The sequence below is a fragment of the Strix uralensis genome, chromosome 10, assembly GCF_047716275.1.
Source record: "Strix uralensis isolate ZFMK-TIS-50842 chromosome 10, bStrUra1, whole genome shotgun sequence".
Classification (NCBI taxonomy): Eukaryota; Metazoa; Chordata; class Aves; order Strigiformes; family Strigidae; genus Strix; species Strix uralensis.
The window spans coordinates 170,678-191,046 of record NC_133981.1 but is presented as its reverse complement, the minus strand read 5'-3'; the positions used below and the strand labels follow the sequence as shown (position 1 = coordinate 191,046).

Here is a 20,369-nt window from a genome sequence, read left to right as displayed (position 1 = left end):
AAAAACAGAATAAAAAAACCCCAGCTGGGGGATTTTTTTTTTTCCCCTGGCTGGGTTTTTTTTCCCCGGTCCCAGCCACTCTGCAAGGTGACGATCGTCGCCAATGTTTGGATGCAGAGCAGTGTAGGGATGGGGTTTTTGCAGGCAGGGCGGTTTTGGAGGCCCCTGGGAACGGCATTCCTGAGGAGCCATGGAGCCACGGGGTGAGGGCGTGTTGTGGCGGTCAGGGAGGGGGATGGCTTTGCTGAGAGCAGGGCGGGGTTAGTGGGGTAGGTGAATGCATGGTGTGTTTAGAATGTGTTTGCCTGTGCATGACTGTGTAATGTAATGTGGGTTTTTTTGTTGCAGGTGGTGTTTTTTTGAGTAGTTAAGGAAAAAAGTAAAATACCCTAACTGGGGGACTTTATTTTTCACCCGGGTCCTAGCCACTCAGCGAGGTGACAGTTGTTGCCCATGTTTTGACATGGAGCAGTCTAGGGATGGCGTTTTTGCAGTCAGGGTGATTTTTCTGTGGTCCTTGAGAATGGTGTTCCTGGAGTCACGTATGTCATAGTAGTCTCTAAACAGTTATGAATCTAGTTAGTAAAGACATGATGCTAATGGGCATGTGTGAAATGACCATAAATGCTGTGAGAGGTAATAGTGGTAGGTAAAGCACTCATCATGGTTGTAGGGGTTTTGAAGTCCATAAATTTTTGTGTAAGGTAGGTTCAATAAAGGTGTATTTGCTGTTGGTTCCAAGGTTTAATAAGTATGTAAAAGGTGGTTTGTAATGTGCATGTAGCAAAGGTGCTTGCAGTGCTTGTAAGGTTTCAAAAGTAAATAAAGGGTTTTGAGCAATGTAGGGTCAATGAAAGTGTATGTGCTCTTGGTTCGAACTCTAATAAAGAAGTAAAAGCTGTTTTGTAATGTAGCTTTAAAAAAGGTGTAGTTGCTGGGGTTGGCTCCAGTGTGGTTTTTTTGGATGTGTGACTTGGTCTCTCTCTCTACCTCTGTCTGACTCTGCTCCTCTGTCTTTCTCCTTGTCTGACTTTGCCCCTCTATGCCTGAGTTTGACTTTCTGTCTAGGTCTGACTCTTGTCTTAGAGTCTCTCTGACTTTGACTCTCTGCCTTAGCCTTTGTCTGTGTGTTTGTCTGTATTTGTATCTCTCTGTCTTGCTTTGACCCTCAGTCCCTCTCTGTCTTGCTTTGACCCTCAGTCCCTCTCTGTCTTGCTTTGACCCTCAGTCCCTCTCTGTCTTGCTTTGACCCTCAGTCCCTCTCTGTCTTGCTTTGACCCTCAGTCCCTCTCGTTAAGAGGGAATTAGCAGCACTGGAACAGGGTTGTTGCCTGGGAGTAATGAAATAAATAAAGTTTTGGTTTTAAAAAATAAAACTGATTAGTCTTAGGCATTTTGGCCATGGCTCGGGACTTACTATTTTTGATTCTTTTCCTTCCACAACTCTTGCACCACTACATACTGAACCACCCCCAAATAAGCCCCCTCTACAAAACTTCACCTCCCTTCACAGCTGAAAACTCACAGCCCAAGCATGACCCCACCACAGCAGTTTCACCCACCCCTCCCACACTATCTCCCCCAAGTCCCTGTTTCCGCCCGGACCGTATTCAGGGTTGCACATTGCCGCGGGTCACTGTTCCCGCCCGGACCCTATTCGGGGTTGCACCTTGCCGCGGGTCACTGTTCCCGCCCGGACCCTATTCGGGGTTGCACCTTGCCGCGGGTCACTGTTCCCGCCCGGACCCTATTCGGGGTTGCACCTGCCGCCGGTCACTGTTCCTGCCCGGACCCTATTCGGGATTGCACCTTCCCCGCGCACAGCCGTCCCGATGGTCATGCTCGTGAAGTGCCGCCCCCCCCCCCCACCCCCGCCGTGCGCGCTGTCGGCGGCTGCTCGGGACGCAAAGCGCGGAACGGCAGCGCCGGTGCCGATCTACGGCAATAACGGTCAGTGCTTCTGCCTCTTGCCCTCTTCCAGAGGCTGCACTGAGGACACGCTGCATGGCCTTAATCCCAGTGCTGGTCGCTATAGTTACCGGGGGGGAGGAGCGTGGGCCGGGCTGGAGGAGCCCCCGGGGCGGGCAGTGAGGCTGCGGGCAGTGGCCCCTCCCTGTCCGGGGCGGTGCTGGAGGAGGAGCCGGTGCGAGCCGAGGGAGCGGCAGAGAGAAGGTGAGCGGGGCCGCGCGGTTGGTCGCCTGGCGGCTGCCGGGGAAAGCCGCAACGGGGGGGGGCCGCGCGTTGCGGCGGGACCGGCGGGAGAAGCCGCTCCGGGTCGGGGCCGGGCGGCAGCGGCGCTTCCCGGAGCCGCGCGGCGCTGCGCTCGGCCGGGCTTCTGGGTGCATAGTCGACGGGGGCGATGGGGGGGGTGGGAAGGACGGTGTCCCCGTAGGGTCAGAAAGGCGGGGCGGCCGGCTGTGGCGGTGTGTGTGTGCGGGGGGGGGGGGGGGGGGGGGGGTGCTGTAGTCACGTGAGCTGGTCTTCCTGTCGGCCATGTTTGCTCCCCGGGGCACGCCGGGAGCTGTAGTTTTTGTGCACTCTGCTGCCCGGCAGCTGCGTCGCTCCCCGGGGCGCGCGCGGCACGGCACAGTCCTCGCTACCGGCGCGGCCCCGCGGCGCAGCGCGAGGGGCGGTTTTGTGGCGGGTTCGTGCGGTTTCCCGCGGGCTGCCCGCGGCTCCCCGAGGACCGGTGTGCCCGTGCGCCAGCAGTGCGCATGCGCAGTGGTGCCCCGGTGCTGCCGCTGCAATATGGCGGCTGGTGGGGCGGGGGTGTGTGCTGCCCGCCGGCCGCCTGGCGGGGGCGGGACGGGAAGCTTCACTCCGCCGCTGCGGCAGGGTCCCGTTCCGCTGGAGGTGAGGCGGGCCGGGGCAGCCCCGGGCAGTTCCCCGAGAGCTGGTAGAGGGGAAGAGGGGCAGTTGCCGGGTGCCTCCGCAACTCGCCAGAGCTCCCCCTGAGCCGGCTCTGGCCCCGCTCACCCAGTGCAGCTGCCTCGAGCTCCAGCACCTGCCCTGAAGCCTGTCCCGTAGCCCCAGGCCACCGCCAAGCCCTGTGGTGAGGGCAGCAGGCTGGTCCTCGGTGCGTCTGCAGAAGCCCCTGTGGAAGGTGGGGCTCCGGCCGGGGGCGATCTAAGGTAGTAATGGTCAGTGCTGCTTCTTTCCCTCTTCCAGAGACCGTGCTGAGGCCGTGCTGGTCTGTTCCTGTCCTGGGGATGCTGTTCACTGCACCCACCTCGGGCTTGTGTGGGGTGTCTCTGCCTGGCCTTGTGCTTCTCACAGCATGGGGGCAAAAAGGGACAGGCGGAGCCCTTCCCGGCTGTGGACCGTGGCCAGGAGCTGCTGAAGCTGGAGAGGCCAGAGAAAGGGAAAGAAGGAGAAAATCAAGGCTATGTGGGCAGCACCCGCCTCCCAGTGCAGGAAGAGAGAGCCTGCCTCTCTGGGTGAGGAAGGAGCCCTCTTCACAGTCCGCAGCAGGCCAGGCCGCCAGCGTGCACCCAGGGTCTGCGTGTGTCACCCCAAGCGCAGTACGGCCGCGTAGTGTGCGAGCGAGTGAGGCTGCGTGTGTCGGAAGCCTGGTCTTGTAAGAGGTGAGAGACACCCGCGTATTCTTTGAGGGGGAGGACAGCCAGGCGACTGGATTTTCAGAAGAAGAAGAGGGGCAGGAGGAAGGAAGGAGAAAGAAGCATCTGACCCGTCAAATTCTCCCGGCAGTGCTGAGAGCGAGAGCTGCGGTGAGTCCTGGGCCTTCGGGGCCCTGTCACCCGTCTTGTGCATCCCGGTCCCTTCCTGCCCCTCTCCTGCACCTCTCTCTTTTCCATGCTGCTGTTATTTCTGCCCCCCCCCCCCCCCCCCCTTTCCTATACCTCTCCTTTATTCTTCTGTCCTGCTCCTCCGTCCTTCCTTTCTCACTTTCTCTCTCTTGTCCTACTGCTCCCTTTTCTCATTTCTCTCTGCGCTTTTGTCCTGCCTCTCCCTCCTTTTTTTCATCTTCTGTCTCTGCGCTTAGTGCCGTCACTTTTTAAATTTTCATTCTACGTCTTTTAGTTTGCTGTTGCTATTTCGTGTTTCCTTAGGGCCGTCACTTTTTAAATTTTCTTTTTTCTACCTCTGTTCTAGTTCGGTGTCCATGTGTGATCATTTTTTCCTTTATTTCACCAATGCCTGTTGCTTTTAAAATGTTCTTTTTCCCTTCAGTGTCTTTTTAATGAGTTCTTCTCTTTCCTTAATGCCCTCTCTGTCTTTTTAAATCGTCCCCTCTTTTGTTCGCTGTGGCTACTTTTTAGTTCCAAGGCATGGTTGGACCAGATGACCTGCAAGAGTTCCCTTCCCACCTCAAACCGTTCTGCAGTTCAGGAGTCACAACTGTCACATCCAGGGCCGTGAGCTACCACAGGTGTGAGAAAGTTGCCCCAGGCTTCAAGGCCATCCCGAGCGCCTGCTGCTTTACTCCGGCCGCAGCGCTCCTGAACAAGAGGAGAAGGTAATTTTGCAGTGGTCAGGGCTTTTAGGGCTCAGTGGTCGTGCTCAGTGGGTTGCGTGGTTGGGTGGTTTGAAGGGACAGTCTGAGAGGGTGTCTGAAATGCCCTTGCAGGGTGGAGGGAGGCAGGAAAGCGGCGGGTTAGAGCTGGCAAGGGACTGCCCCGGGCTGGGGGGCGGTGTGGCCGTGGGTGCCAGTACCTCAGCTGCTGTGTCGGCATTGCGGGAGCCGTGGGGGTCGTGGACTTTACTCTGCCTCCCCCCAGAAAGCTTTGGCTGACGAAGTTATGCCACAACAGAGACTGCAGCCGTCAGCACCACGGGATGCTGATAATGACCAGCACAGGCCTCGCTGTACTGTCGTTTTCCCTGCTGCTTGCAATGGATCTGCAGTGGCCTTTGATTCGCGGAAAAAGATTCTACAACTCGAAATGGAGTTATAAAGCAGGTATGTTTTACTCCAGCCGGGGTGCAAGGGGATTTCTCCACAAAGCTTGCACACCACCAGCACATTTTACCAAAAACTTACAGAGTGTGGATATACATATTCACTGGATTACATAACACAAACATGCATATGCATGAGTAAGGCTGGGTTAGTTCTAGAGGCTGGTGCCAGCAGTTTATGTTATCTTTGCACCTGCGCATTGCCTCCTGGGGGGCGTCTTCGGGGTCTTTGGGAGGAAGGCTCGTAGTCTTTCTCACCTTGTGTTTTCCCCGGAGCATGCGCAGATTCTCTTAGCCAATTTCTTGAACAACAAAAATGTTTTTCAGCCGGTTTACTCGTGCTATCTTATTTAAGGGAAGCAATGAAACTTCTGCCATCCGTATATGGCTATCTTTACTCATTACCGAGGCCCAACTAGTTAGAGCACACCTGATCCTCAAGGACAAAGCCATGATGTTTTGCTGAACACTGCAGTTCTTGGTAGATTTTCACAGTAAACTGCTTTGTTTTGATGAACACAGCAGTCCTTGGTAAAATTCCACAGAACAGTCCGGGCAAGCAGGATTGTTAGCAATATTAAAAAATACTATAAGTAATACTATAACTTGCTAGAAGTAAGGAAATAAGTTGCTAAGCAGTTTTCTACAAGTAAATAAGTCTTTCCCCCCCCCCCCCCCCCCCCCCCAAACAGTTTTCTTTTCTTTCCTTGAAGAACATCAATGGTGGGAAAGCTTATTTGGATGGTCACCAACAACAACAGGACTGTTTAATTCCATGTTTCACTCGGTCTGATTTTCCTAATTCCAACTTTAATATGTTTAGTACTTCTAATAGTATTGTATATTAAGGTTTGGAGGATGGTTAAACAGATCACTCAGTTACAAAAGTATCCCTGTGTGTATACTTCCCTAAAATATTTTTTTTTAATAGAAGCTAATAAAACACAAAATTCCCTTCAATTATAATTGGATTATGGCATCATCTGTTTATAGGCATAGAGGCAAGAGGCAACCACACTGCCAGTCTATGGACAAGATAAATTGACTTTAGTCATGGGGTGGATTGTGGTGGTGCAATTCTTACCCCTCCCCGCTCCTCCTTGTTGGGCTTCTTGGTGCTAGGTGTGATTCCACCCACATTCCCCCGAGCTATACACCGATCTGGGGAGATAAAGCAATCATCTCGTCCTCGGTGTCTTTTGCAGGGCTTTTCCGAGCTGTCATTATGCTACTTGTCTGACTTTGGCTCACTGTTTGACATATGATTTCCACTGCACTCGCAACAGTTGTGGCTATGTAATAATGTTCTCTCTTATCTCCTTAACCTGCATTGCTCTAAATTTCTCATCTCCCGGAGTTTTGCTCGCTATTGGTGTGTGTGAAGGTGCCTTGGCTCTAAAAAGATGCCTGACGCATACTGCTTACATCTCAGAAGAGCCACAAGAAATGAAGTACTGTAGCCCAGGTAATAGATTGTGAGGGCGGGAAAGTGGCTGTGGGGGGCGGAGCAGCTGCCTGAGGGGAAGGGGGCGGGACCTGCCTGTGGGAAGAGAAAAGGGCAGGAAAGTCGCTGTGAGGGGCGGAGCGGCCGCCTGAGGGGAAGGGGGCGGGACCTGCCTGTGGGAAGGGCGAAGGGCGGGAAAGTCGCTGTGAGGGGCGGAGCGGCCGCCTGAGGGGAAGGGGGCGGGACCTGCCTGTGGGAAGAGCGAAGGGCGGGAAAGTCGCTGTGAGGGGCGGAGCGGCCGCCTGAGGGGAAGGGGGCGGGACCTGCCTGTGGGAAGAGGGAAGGGCGGGAAAGTCGCTGTGAGGGGCGGAGCGGCCGCCTGAGGGGAAGGGGGCGGGACCTGCCTGTGGGAAGGGCGAAGGGCGGGAAAGTCGCTGTGAGGGGCGGAGCGGCCGCCTGAGGGGAAGGGGGCGGGACCTGCCTGTGGGAAGAGGGAAGGGCAGGAAAGTCGCTGTGAGGGGCGGAGCGGCCGCCTGAGGGGAAGGGGGCGGGACCTGCCTGTGGGAAGGGCGAAGGGCGGGAAAGTTGCTGTGAGGGGCGGAGCGACCGCCTGAGGGGAAGGGGGCGGGACCTGCCTGTGGGAAGAGGGAAGGGCAGGAAAGTCGCTATGAGGGGCGGAGCGGCTGCCTGAGGGGAAGGGGGCGGGACCTGCCTGTGGGAAGAGGGAAGGGCAGGAAAGTCGCTGTGAGGGGCGGAGTGGCCGCCTGAGGGGAAGGGGGCGGGACCTGCCTGTGGGAAGGGCAAAGGGCGGGAAAGTCACCATGAGGGGCAGAGCGGCCGCCTGAGGGGAAGGGGGCGGGACCTGCCTGTGGGAAGGGCAAAGGGCGGGAAAGTCATGATGAGGGGCGGAGTGGCCGCCTGAGGGGAAGGGGGCGGGACCTGCCTGTGGGAAGAGGGAAGGGCAGGAAAGTCGCTGTGAGGGGCGGAGTGGCCACCTGAGGGGAAGGGGGCGGGACCTGCCTGTGGGAAGGGCGAAGGGCAGGAAAGTTGCTGTGAGGGGCGGAGCGGCCGCCTGAGGGGAAGGGGACAGGTCCAGCCCTGCCAGATGCAGCCAGGAGCCCAGAGCAGATGAATGCCCGTCGCAGTCGTCCCTGCGGGAAGCACTGGAGCACCAACTGGGTGGGAAAAGCTGATCTGTGAGGTTTTTTCGGGGGGGGGGGGGGTGGGGGGGGTGGGCGGCGCGGCCGGGATTCGGGTGGTGCTGTGGTGAGCTCTGTCCAAAGGCCGCCATCCCTCTCAGACCCAACGGCGTCCCTCTCAGACCCAATGGCATCCTTCTGCCCTTGCAACAGCTGGTGGTGGAGAAGAAAGCAGAGACAAACATGGCGTGCGGAAGGACCCGCAAGGCAAGAGAGAGTGGCAGGAAGAGTGGAGGAAGTCTAGGCAACAAGTGGAGGAAAGAGAAGGGTGCTCCGGGCAAAGCAGCACTGTGAGGGGCGGAGCGGCCACCTGAGGGGAAGGGGAGCACCGTCGTTGCCTGCGGGCGGGGGGGAGCGCCGTCACCGCGAGGCAGGGTGGGGGTGGACTGGAGCTGCCTGGGGGGGGAGCGCCATCGCCTCAGGGGCTGAGGAGGGTCCAAGGCCCCGCTGGACGCAGCCAGGAGCCCGGAGCAGACGAGTGCCCATCACAGTCGTCCCTGCAGGAAGCACTGAAGCACGAACTAGGTGAGAAAAGCTGATCTGTGAGGTTTTTTCGGCTGGGGCGGGGGGGGGGGGTATGGGGGGGGGGCGCGGAGTGCTGTGGGGACCTCCCTCCGGGGGCCGGCTTCCCTCTGTGCTCTGGGTGGGGGAGCTGCTGCCTGACTGCACCCTCCTTCTGAGCAGCAGCTCCTGGAGAAGAAAGACGAGGCATCATGAGGAGTGGCGGGCTGAAGGGAGGAGCGGGGCAAGAGAAGGGAGCTCTGGGCAAAGGGGCCTCCCCGCTACCGGGGCTGCGGTCACACAAGACCATTGTCAGCACCTTTGGTGCCCTGGCCAGCGATGCACTGGGTGACCTCCCTGTAAGCAGGGCTCGGGTCTCTAGCCTTTTGCCACCTTGCCCCACGGTTTGGCTGCCCGGAGAGAAGGGCGTCCCTGTCAGGAGAGTGAGCGGCGCTGTCTCCGTGCTGAGAGGGAAATGGGGCTCTCCAGACCCCACGCCCACCCTGTAAGCACGGGAGGGCTGTTTACCCAGCCCTGGCGGCTTTCTGGCTGCTGGCGGCCTGGCCAGCGTGACCCCCTGGAGTCGGGGCGTGTCACGGCATTTGTCCCTTGGCCAGCTGTGAAGGCCCGCGGCACGTTGAGTCCCTGTGGCCTCCGTGATCCTGGGGGGCAGGTCTGGGGCTCTGCTCTCCTGCTTGTGGGAAGGGATGGCTCCCCAGACACTGGCTGCACAGAGCTCGCTCTCTCTTCTGGGAAGTTTTGTTTGTCTGTGTGTGTGTGCCTGCCTGTGTCTGCGTCGGTGCGAGTGAGCGAGTGAATGAGCTTCTCGTTTAGGCCCCTGTTGAAATCACTGCAGCGTACTTAGCTTAAACTTCCCAGGAGGGAAAGAAGGGCTCTGTGCAGCAACAGGGGGTCGGTCCCCTCTGAGCCCGCGAGCGGAGGGCGAGTCCCGGCTTGACCCTCCTTTCCAAGGACAGAGCGAAGCCGCGTGGCCGTAGCATGGCCAACGTGCGACCCGCCTGTAGTCAGGGCCCGGGTCTCTGCCTGGGTGGCCGCCTGTCCTGCTGGCGACCTGCCAGTGTGCCCGCCCTGTACTTGGGGCGAGTGCCACGAGCCGTGGAGCCCTCTGTCCCCAGGAGAAGCTGGGCTGCCCTGTAATCAGGGCTGGGCAGGCTGCTGTAGGCAGCCAGCAGGGGCTACCCTGTAAGTCCGGGGCTGCCCTGTAGGTCCGGGGCTGGCCAGTGACCTGCAGGCCAGGGCACTCTGCAGTGCCGGCAGCAGCTCGAGCCCCCTGTAAGCAGGGGTGCAGCTTCTTTGGCTGCCGCTTTGTGTGCCCAGCTCCCATTTGTCCAGAGTGCCTGACTCTGAGCCCAGCTCCAGTGCCGGCTGGGACTGCACGCGTGGCAGCCCCGGAGCACCGGGGATGAGAAAAGCAGATCTGTGAGATTTTTTGCTGGGAGGGGGTTGGGGGGTGTTAGGGTATAGGGGGTTGCGGGTGGGAGGGCAGCCAGGATTCGGGTGGTGCTGTGGCGAGCTCTGTCTGGGGGCCGGCGTCCCTCTCAGACCCAATGGTGGCGTCCTGGCCTTGCAGCAGCTGGTGGTGGAGAAAAAGGAAGAGACAAACACCACATGCGAAAGGACCTGCAAAGGTAAGAGTGGGGGTAGGAGCGGAGGAAGTCTGGGCAACAAGTGGAGGCAAGTGAAGGGCACTCTGGGCAACGGCACCTCCCTGTCACGGGGGCTGCGGTCGCGCAAGGGTGTCGCCATGACCTTTGGTGCCCTGGCCGGCGTTGTGCCAGGTGACCTCCCTGTAAGCAGGGCTCGGGTCTTTGGGTATTTGCCGGACTTTTTGCCCACCCCTTCTAGTCCTTGCACACTGTTTCGGCCTCCACTTTTTTCTGGCCTCTAATTCCCTCCAGCCTCCCACCCTGTTTCAGCCTCCCACCCCATTTTGGCCTCCACTATTTTCTGGCCTCTACTTCCCTCCGGCCTCCCACCCCATTTCAGCCTCTCACCCCATTTCAGCCTACACTTTTTTCTGGCCTCTACTTCCCTCCAGCCTCCCACCCCATTTCAGCTTCCCATTGCATTTCAGACTCCACTTTTTTCCTGGCCTCTCCTTCTCTCCAGCCTCCCACCCCTTGTGATCCTCCCATCCCATTTTGACCTCCACTTTTTTCTGGCCTCTACTTCCCTCCGTCATCCCACCCCGTTTTGGCCGCCACTTTTTTCTGGCCTGTATTTCCCTCCAGCCTCCCACCCCATTTCAGCCTCCCACCCCGTTTTGGCAGCCACTTTTTTTTGGCCTCTATTTCCCTCCGGCCTCCCACCCCATTTCAGCCTCCCACCCAATTTTAGCCTCCACTTTCTTCTGACCTGTACTTCCCTCCGGCGTCCCACCCTGTTTCATCCTCCCACCCCATTTTGGCCTGCACTTTCTTCTGACCTGTACTTCCCTCCGGCCTCCCACCCCGTTTCAGCCTCCCACCGCATTTCGGCCTCCACTCTTTCGTAGCCTCTACTTCCCTCCAGCCTCCCACCTCGTTTCAGCCTCCCACCCCATTTCGGTCTTCACTTTTATCTGGCCTCTTCTTCCCTACAGCCTCTCACCTCTTGTGATCCTCCCACCGGATTTCAGCCTCCACTTTTTTCTGGCCTCTACTTCCCTCCGGCCCCCCACCCCTTGTGATCCTCCCACCCCATTTTGGCCTCCACTTTTTTTCTGGCCTCTACTTCCCTCCGGCCTCTCACCCCGTTTCAGCCTCCCACCCCATTATGGCCTTCACTTTTTTCTCCCACCTCTACTTCCCTCTGGCTTCCCACCCCATTTTGGCCTCCACTTTTCTCTGGCCTCTACTTCCCTCCAGCCTCCCACCCCATTTCAGCGTCCACTTTTTTCTGGCCTCTACTTCCCTCCGGCCTCCCACCCCGTTTCAAATTTCCACCGCATTTTGGCCTCCACTTTTTTCTGGCCTCTACTTCCCTCCAGCCTCCCACCCCATTTCAGCTTCCCATTGCATTTCAGACTCCACTTTTTTCCTGGCCTCTCCTTCTCTCCAGCCTCCCACCCCTTGTGATCCTCCCATCCCATTTTGACCTCCACTTTTTTCTGGCCTCTACTTCCCTCCGGCCCCCCACCCCTTGTGATCCTCCCACCCCATTTTGGCCTCCACTTTTCTCTGGCCTCTACTTCCCTCCGGCCTCTCACCCCGTTTCAGCCTCCCACCCCATTATGGCCTCCACTTTTTTCTCCCGCCTCTACTTCCCTCCGGCCTCTCACCCCGTTTCAGCCTCCCACCCCATTATGGCCTCCACTTTTTTCTCCCGCCTCTACTTCCCTCCGGCCTCCCACCCCGTTTCGGCCTCCCACCCCGTTTCGGCCTCCCACCCCATTTCCGCCTCCACTTTTTTCTGGCCTCTACTTCCCTCCAGCCTCCCACCCCGTTTCAGCTTCCCATTGCATTTCTGACTCCACTTTTTTCCTGGCCTCTCCTTCTCTCCAGCCTCCCACCCCTTGTGATCCTCCCATCCCATTTTGACCTCCACTTTTTTCTGGCCTCTACCTCCCTCCGTCATCCCACCCCGTTTCAGCCTCCCACCCCGTTTTGGCAGCCACTTTTTTCTGGCCTGTATTTCCCTCCAGCCTCCCACCCCATTTCAGCCTCCTACCCCGTTTTGGCCGCCACTTTTTTTTGGCCTCTATTTCCCTCCGGCCTCCCACCCTGTTTCATCCTCTCACCCAATTTTAGCCTCCACTTTTTTCTGGCCTCTGCTTCCCTCCGGCGTCCCACCCTGTTTCATTCTCACACCCCATTTTGGCCTCCACTTTATTCTGCCCTCTACTTGCCTCCAGCCTCCCACCGCATTTCGGCCTCCACTTTTTCGTAGCCTCTACTTCCCTCCAGCCTCCCACCTCGTTTCAGCCTCCCACCCCATTTCGGCCTTCACTTTTTTCTGGCCTCTTCTTCCCTACAGCCTCTCACCTCTTGTGATCCTCCCACCGGATTTCAGCCTCCACTTTTTTCTGGCCTCTACTTCCCTCCGGCCCCCCACCCCTTGTGATCCTCCCACCCCATTTTGGCCTCCACTATTTTCTGGCCTCTACTTCCCTCCGGCCTCCCACCCCGTTTCAGCCTCTCACCCCATTTCAGCCTACACTTTTTTCTGGCCTCTCCTTCTCTCCAGCCTCCCATCCCTTGTGATCCTCCCATCCCATTTTGACCTCCACTTTTTTCTGGCCTCTACTTCCCTCCGTCATCCCACCCCGTTTTGGCCGCCACTTTTTTCTGGCCTGTATTTCCCTCCAGCCTCCCACCCCATTTCAGCCTCCCACCCCGTTTTGGCAGCCACTTTTTTCTGGCCTCTGCTTCCCTCCGGCATCCCACCCTGTTTCATCCTCCCACCCCATTTTGGCCTGCACTTTCTTCTGACCTGTACTTCCCTCCGGCCTCCCACCCCGTTTCAGCCTCCCACCGCATTTCGGCCTCTACTTTTTCCTAGCCTCTACTTCCCTCCAGCATCCCACCTCGTTTCAGCCTCCCACCCCATTTCGGCCTTCACTTTTTTCTGGCCTCTTCTTCCCTACAGCCTCTCACCTCTTGTGATCCTCCCACCGGATTTCAGCCTCCGCTTTTTTCTGGCCTCTACTTCCTTCCAGCCTCTCACCCCGTTTCAGCCTCCCACCCCATTATGGCCTTCACTTTTTTCTCCCGCCTCTACTTCCCTCTGGATTCCCACCCCATTTTGGCCTCCACTGTATTCTGGCCTCTACTTCACTCCAGCCTCCCACCCTGTTTCATCCTCCCACCCCATTTTGACCTCCACTTTTCTCTGGCCTCTACTTCCCTCCAGCCTCCCACCCCATTTCAGCGTCCACTTTTTTCTGGCCTCTACTTCCCTCCAGCCTCCCACCCCGTTTCAGCCTCCCACCCCATTTTGGCCTCCACTTTTTTCTGGCCTCTGCTTCCCTCCAGTCTCCCACCCCGTTTCAGCCTCCCACCCCATTTTGCCCTCCAATCTTTTGTGGCCTCTAGTTCCCTCCGGCCTCCCACCCCATTTCAGCGTCCACTTTTTTCTGGCCTCTCCTTCCCTCTGGCCTCCCACCCAGTTCCGGACTCTCACCCCGTTTCAGCCTCCCACCCCCTTTCGGCCTCCACTTTTTTCTGGCCTCTCCTTCCCTCCAGCCTCCCACCCCGTTTCAGCCTCATACCCCATTTTGCCCTCCAATCTTTTGTGGCCTCTAGTTCCCTCCAGCCTCCCACCCCATTTCAGCGTCCACTTTTTTCTGGCCTCTCTTCCCTCCGACCTCCCACCCAGTTCCGGCCTCCCACCCCGTTTCGGCGCCCACTTTTTTGTGGCCTCTACTTCCGTCCGGCCTCACACCCCATTTCGGCCTCAACTTTATTCAGGCCTCTACTTCCTTCTGGCGTCCCACCCTGTTTTAGCCTCCCACGCGGTTTTGGCCTCTACTTTTTTTCTGGCCTCAATTTCCCTACAGTCTCTCACCTCTTGTGATCTTCCCACCCCATTTCAGCCTCCGTTTCTTTTTGGCTTCTAATTCCCTCCAGCCTCCCACCCCATTTCAGATTCCCACCCCATTTTGGCCTCCACTTTTTTCTGCTTTCTACTCCCCTCCGGCCTCCCACCCCGTTTCAAATTTCCACCGCATTTTGGCCTCCACTTTTTTCTGGCCTCTACTTCCCTCCAGCCTCCCACCCCGTTTCAGCTTCCCATTGCCTTTCAGACTCCACTTTTTTCCTGGCCTCTCCTTCTCTCCAGCCTCCCACCCCTTGTGATCCTCCCATCCCATTTTGACCTCCACTTTTTTTCTGGCCTCTACCTCCCTCCGTCATCCCACCCCGTTTCAGCCTCCCACCCCATTATGGCCTACACTTTTTTCTCCCGCCTCTACTTCCCTCCGGCCTCCCAACCCGTTTCGGCCTCCCAACCCGTTTCGGCCTCCCACCCCGTTTCGGCCTCCACTATATTCTGGCATCTACTTCCATCCAGCCTCTCACACCTTGTGATACTCCCATCCCCTTTTGGCCTCCACTTTTTTCTGGCCTCTACTTCCCTCCGGCCTCCCACCCTGTTTCAGCCTCATACCCCATTTTGCCCTCCAATCTTTTGTGGCCTCTAGTTCCCTCCAGCCTCCCACCCCATTTCAGCGTCCACTTTTTTCTGGCCTCTCTTCCCTCCGACCTCCCACCCAGTTCCGGCCTCCCACCCCGTTTCGGCGCCCACTTTTTTGTGGCCTCTACTTCCGTCCGGCCTCACACCCCATTTCGGCCTCAACTTTATTCAGGCCTCTACTTCCTTCTGGCGTCCCACCCTGTTTTAGCCTCCCACGCGGTTTTGGCCTCTACTTTTTTTCTGGCCTCAATTTCCCTACAGTCTCTCACCTCTTGTGATCTTCCCACCCCATTTCAGCCTCCGTTTCTTTTTGGCTTCTAATTCCCTCCAGCCTCCCACCCCATTTCAGATTCCCACCCCATTTTGGCCTCCACTTTTTTCTGCTTTCTACTCCCCTCCGGCCTCCCACCCCGTTTCAAATTTCCACCGCATTTTGGCCTCCACTTTTTTCTGGCCTCTACTTCCCTCCAGCCTCCCACCCCGTTTCAGCTTCCCATTGCCTTTCAGACTCCACTTTTTTCCTGGCCTCTCCTTCTCTCCAGCCTCCCACCCCTTGTGATCCTCCCATCCCATTTTGACCTCCACTTTTTTTCTGGCCTCTACCTCCCTCCGTCATCCCACCCCGTTTCAGCCTCCCACCCCATTATGGCCTCCACTTTTTTCTCCCGCCTCTACTTCCCTCCGGCCTCCCAACCCGTTTCGGCCTCCCAACCCGTTTCGGCCTCCCACCCCGTTTCGGCCTCCACTATATTCTGGCATCTACTTCCATCCAGCCTCTCACACCTTGTGATACTCCCATCCCCTTTTGGCCTCCACTTTTTTCTGGCCTCTACTTCCCTCCGGCCTCCCACCCTGTTTCAGCCTCCCATCCCATTTTGACCTCCACTTTTTTCTGGCCTCTACTTCCCTCCGTCATCCCACCCCGTTTCACCCTCCCACCCCGTTTTGGCCGCCACTTTTTTTTGGCCTCTACTTCCCTCTAGCCTCCCACCCAATTTTAGCCTCCACTTTTATTCGGCCTCTATTTCTCTCCGCTCTCCCACCCCTTTTCGGCCTCCACTTTTATCTGGCTTCTACTTCCGTCCGGCCTCCCACCCCGTTTCAGCCTCCCACCCCATTTCGGTCTTCACTTTTTTCTGGCCTCTTCTTCCCTACAGCCTTTCACCTCTTGTGATCCTCCCACCCCATTTTGTCCTCCACTTTTCTCTGGCCTCTACTTCCCTCCGGCCTCCCACCCCGTTTCAGCCTCCCACCCCGTTTCGGCCTCCCACCCCATTTCAGCCTCCCACCCCATTTCAGCCTTCACTTTTTTCTGGCCTCTTCTTCCCTACAGCCTCTCACCTCTTGTGATCCTCCCACCGGATTTCAGCCTCCACGTTTTTCTGGCCTCTACTTCCCTCCGGCCCCCCACCCCTTGTGATCCTCCCACCCCATTTTGGCCTCCACTTTTTTTCTGGCCTCTACTTCCCTCCGGCCTCTCACCCCGTTTCACCCTCCCACCCCATTATGGCCTTCACTTTTTTCTCCCGCCTCTACTTCCCTCTGTCATCCCACCCCGTTTCAGCCTCCCACCCCGTTTTGGCCACCACTTTTTTTTGGCCTCTACTTCCCTCTGGCCTCCCAACCCGTTTCAGCCTCCCACCCAATTTTAGCCTCCACTTTTATCTGGCCTCTATTTCTCTCCGGCCTCCCACCCCTTTTCGGCCTCCACTTTTTTCTGGCCTCTTCATCCCTACAGCGTCTCACCTCTTGTGATCCTCCCACCCCATTTCAGCCTCCACTTTTCTCTGGCCTCTACTTCCCTCCGGCCTCTTACCCCTTTTCAGCCTCCCACCCCATTTCGGCCTCCATTTTTTTCTCCCGCCTCTACTTCCCTCCAGCCTCCCACCGCATTTCGGCCTCCACTGTATTCTGGCCTCTACTTCCCTCCAGCCTCCCACCCCTTTTCAGCCTCCACTTTTATCCGGCCTCCCACCCCTTTTCGGCCTCCCACCCCTTTTTGGCCTCCCACCCCGTTTTGGCCTCCACTTTTATCTGGCCTCTACCTCTCTCCGGCCTCCCACCCCGTTTCGGTCTCCCACCCCGTTTCAGCCTCTCACCCCATTTCAGCCTCCACTGTATTCTGGCCTCTACTTCCATCCAGTCTCTCACCCCTTGTGATACTCCCATCCCCTTTTGGCCTCTACTTTTTTCTGGCCTCTACTTCCCTCCAGCCTCCCACCCCGTGTGATGCTCCCACTCCATTTTGGCCTCCACGTTCTTCTGGCCTCTACTTCCCTCCAGCCTCCCAACCCTTGTGATCCTCCCACCCGATTTTGGCCTCCACTTTTTCGTAGCCTATACTTCCCTGCGGCCTCCCACCCCGTTTCAGCCTCCCACCCCATTTCCGCCTCCACTTTTTTCTGGCCTCTACTTCCCTCCAGCCTCCCACCCCGTTTCAGCTTCCCATTGCATTTCAGACTCCACTTTTTTCCTGGCCTCTCCTTCTCTCCAGCCTCCCACCCCTTGTGATCCTCCCATCCCATTTTGACCTCCACTTTTTTCTGGCCTCTACCTCCCTCCGTCATCCCACCCCGTTTCAGCCTCCCACCCCGTTTCGGCAGCCACTTTTTTCTGGCCTGTATTTCCCTCCAGCCTCCCACCCCATTTCAGCCTCCTACCCCGTTTTGGCCGCCACTTTTTTTTGGCCTCTACTTCCCTCCGGCCTCCCACCCCGTTTCAGCCTCCCACCCTATTTTAGCCTCCACTTTTTTCTGGCCTCTACTTCCCTCCGGCGTCCCACCCTGTTTCATCCTCCCACCCCATTTTGGCCTCCACTTTATTCTGGCCTCTACTTGCCTCCGGCCTCCCACCCCATTTCGGCCTCCACTGTATTCTGGCCTCTACTTGCCTCTGGCCTCCCACCCCGTTTCAGCCTCCCACCCTATTTTAGCCTCCAATTTTTTCTGGCCTCTACTTCCCTCCGGCGTCCCACCCTCTTTCATCCTCCCACCCCATTTTGGCCTCCACTTTATTCTGGCCTCTACTTCCCTCCGGCCTCTCACCCCGATTCAGCCTCCCACCCCATTATGGCCTCCGCTTTTTTCTCCCGCCTCTACTTCCCTCCCGCTTCCCACCCCGTTTCAGCCTCCCACCCCATTTCGGCCTCCACTTTTTTCTCCCACCTCTACTTCCCTCCGGCGTCCCACCCCTGTGATCCTCCCACCCCATTATGGCCTCCACTTTCTTCTGACCTCTACTTCCCTCCGGCCTCCCACCCTGTTTAATCCTCCCACCCCATTTTGGCCTCCACTTTATTCTAGCCTCTACTTCCCTCCCGCTTCCCACCCCATTTCAGCCTCCCACCCCATTTTGGCCTCCACTTTTTCGTAGCCTATACTTCCCTCCAGCCGCCCACCCCATTTAGGCGTCCACTTTTTTCTGGCCTCTACTTCCCTCCAGCCTCCCACCCTGTTTCAGCCTCCCACCGCGTTTCAGACTCCACTTTTTTCCTAGCCTCTTCTTCTCTCCAGCCTCCCACCCCTTGTGATCCTCCCATCCCATTTTGACCTCCACTTTTTTTCTGGCCTCTACCTCCCTCCGTCATCCCACCGCGTTTCAGCCTCCCACCCTGTTTTGGCCGCTACTTTTTTCTGGCCTGTATTTCCCTCCAGCCTCCCACCCCGTTTTGGCCGCCACTTTTTTTTGGCCTCTATTTCCCTCCGGCCTCCGACCCCGTTTCAGCCTTTCACCAATTTTAGCCTCCACTTTATTGTGGCCTCTGCTTCCCTCCGGCGTCCCACCCTGTTTCATCCTCCCACCCCATTTTGGCCTCCACTTTATTCTGGCCTCTACTTGCCTCCGGCCTTGCACCCCATTTCAGCCTCCCACCCCATTTTGGCCTCCACTTTTTCCTAGCCTCTACTTCCCTCCAGCCTCCCAACTCATTTCAGCCTCCCACCCCTTTTCGGTCTTCAATTTTTCTGGCCTCTTCTTCCCTACAGCCTCTCACCTCTTGTGATCCTCCCACCGGATTTCAGCCTCCACTTTTTTCTGGCCTCTACTTCCCTCCGGCCTCCCACCCCTTGTGATCCTCCCACCCCATTTTGGCCTCCACTTGCTTCTGGCCTCTACTTCCCTCCAGCCTCCCACCCCGTTTCAGCCTCCCACCCGATTTCGGCACCCACTTTATTCAGGCCTCTACTTCCCTCCAGGCTCTCACCCCTTGTGATACTCCCACTCCATTTTGACCTCCACTTTTTTCTCTGGCCTCTACTTCCCTCTGGTCTCCCACCCCGTTTCAGATTTCCACTGCATTTTGGCCTACACTTTTTTCTGGCCTCTACTTACCTCCAGCGTCTCACCCCTTGTGATCCTCCCACCTCATTATGGCCTCCACTTTCTTCTGACCTCTACTTCCTTCCGGCCTCCCACACTTTTTGGCCTCCAATTTTTTTTGGCCTCTACTTATCTCCAGCTTCCCACCCTTTTTTGGCCTCCCACCCCTTCTTGCCCTCCCACCACTTTTCAGCCTACAATTTTTTTCTAGCCTCTACTTCTCTCCAGCCTCCCACCCTTTTTTGGCCTCCCACCCATTTTCGGCCTCAAATTTTATTCTGTCCTCTATTTCTCTCCAGCCTCCCACCCCTTTTTGGCCTCCCACCCCTTTTTGGAATCCAATTTTTTCTGGCCTCTACTTTTCTCCAGTCTCCCAAACTTTTTTGGCCTCCAACCATTTTCCAGCCTCCTACTCGTTTTTGGCCTCCAATTTTATCTGGCCTCTTCTTCTCTCCAGCCTCCCACATGGAGTTGGCCTCCCACCACTTTTCGGCCTCCAATTTTTTCTGGCTTCTACGTCTCTCCAGCCGAAATGGGGTGGGAGGCTGAAAAGGGGGTGGGAGGCTGGAGAGAAGTAGCGGCCAGAAAAAATTAGAGGCCAAAAAGTGGTGGGAGTCCAGAAAGTGGTGGGAGGCCAGTGAATAGTAGAGGCTAGCAAAAATTGGAGGCCAAAAGGGGTGGGAGGCCAAAAAAGGGTGGGAGGCTGGAGAGAAGTAGAGGCCAGAAAATACTGGAGGCCAAAAAGGAGTGGGAGACCAAAAAGCGGTGGGAGGCCGAAAAATGGTGGGAGGCTGGAGAAGAGTAGAGGCTAGAAAAAATTGGAGGCCGAAAGGGGTGGGAGGCCAAAAAGGGGTGGGAGGCTGGAGAGAAGTAGAGACCAGAAAAAATTGGAGGCCGAAAAGGGGTGGGAGGCCAAAAAGGGGTGGGAGTCTGGAGAAAAGTAGAGGCCAGAAAAAATTGGAGGCAAAAATGAGTGGGAGGCAAAAAAGGATTGGGAGACCGGTGAATAGCAGATGCCAGAAAAAATCAGAAGTCGAAAAGGGGTGGGAGGGCTAAAAGGGCTGGGAGGCCAAAAAAGGTTGGGAGGCTGGAGAGAAGTAGAGGGCAGAAAAAATTGGAGGCCAGAAAGGGGTGGGAGGCCAAAAAGGAGTGGGATACCATAAAGGGGTGGGAGGCCAAAAAATGATGGGAGGCTGGAGAAGAGTAGAGGCTAGAAAAAATTGGAGGCTGAAAAGGGGTGGGAGGCCAAAAAGGGGTGGGAGGCTGGAGAGAAGTAGAGGCCAGAAAAAATTGGAGGCCGAAATGAAGTGGGAGGCCAAAAAGGAGTGGGAAACTGGTGCATAGTAGAGGCCAGAATAAATTGGAAGCCGAAAAGGGGTGGGAGGCTGGAGAGAAGTAGAGGCCAGAAAAAATTGGAGGCTGAAAAGAAGTGGGAGGCCAAAAAGGAGTGGGAGGCTGGAGAGATTTAGAGGCCAGAAAAAAGTGGAGTCCAAAAAGGAGTGGGAGGCCAAAAAGGAGTGGGAAACCGGTGCATAGTAGAGGCCAGAATAAATTGGAAGCCGAAAAGGGGTGGGAGGCCAAAAAAGGGTGGGAGACTGGAGAGAAATAGAGGCCAGAAAAAATTGGACGCCCAAAACAGGTGGGAGGCCAAAAAAGGGTGGGAGGCCAAAAAAGGGTGGGAGGCTGGAGAGAAGTAGAGGCCAGAAAAAATTGGAAACCAAAAAGAAGTGGGAGGCCAAAAAGGGGTGGGAGGCTGGAGAGAAGTAGAGGCCAGAAAAAATTGGAGGCCGAAATAGAGTGGGAGTCTAAAAAGGTGTGGGAGGCCAAAAAATGGTGGGAGGCTGGTGAGAGGTAGA

At 56.9% G+C, this 20,369-nt stretch overlaps 1 protein-coding gene across 1 annotated transcript; it reads left to right on the top strand.

The window, feature by feature from the left end:
• The first annotated feature begins 2,501 nt into the window (after positions 1–2,501).
• On the top strand, positions 2,502–8,102 carry LOC141947704 (uncharacterized). Its single transcript, XM_074879085.1, has 7 exons — positions 2,502–2,853; positions 3,169–3,437; positions 3,612–3,728; positions 4,281–4,477; positions 4,740–4,921; positions 6,305–6,385; positions 7,717–8,102. The coding sequence occupies exons 1-7, from the start codon at positions 2,715–2,717 to the stop codon at positions 7,875–7,877; spliced, it is 1,146 nt and encodes a 381-aa protein (XP_074735186.1). The 5' UTR covers positions 2,502–2,714; the 3' UTR covers positions 7,878–8,102.
• The last annotated feature ends 12,267 nt before the right edge of the window (positions 8,103–20,369 follow it).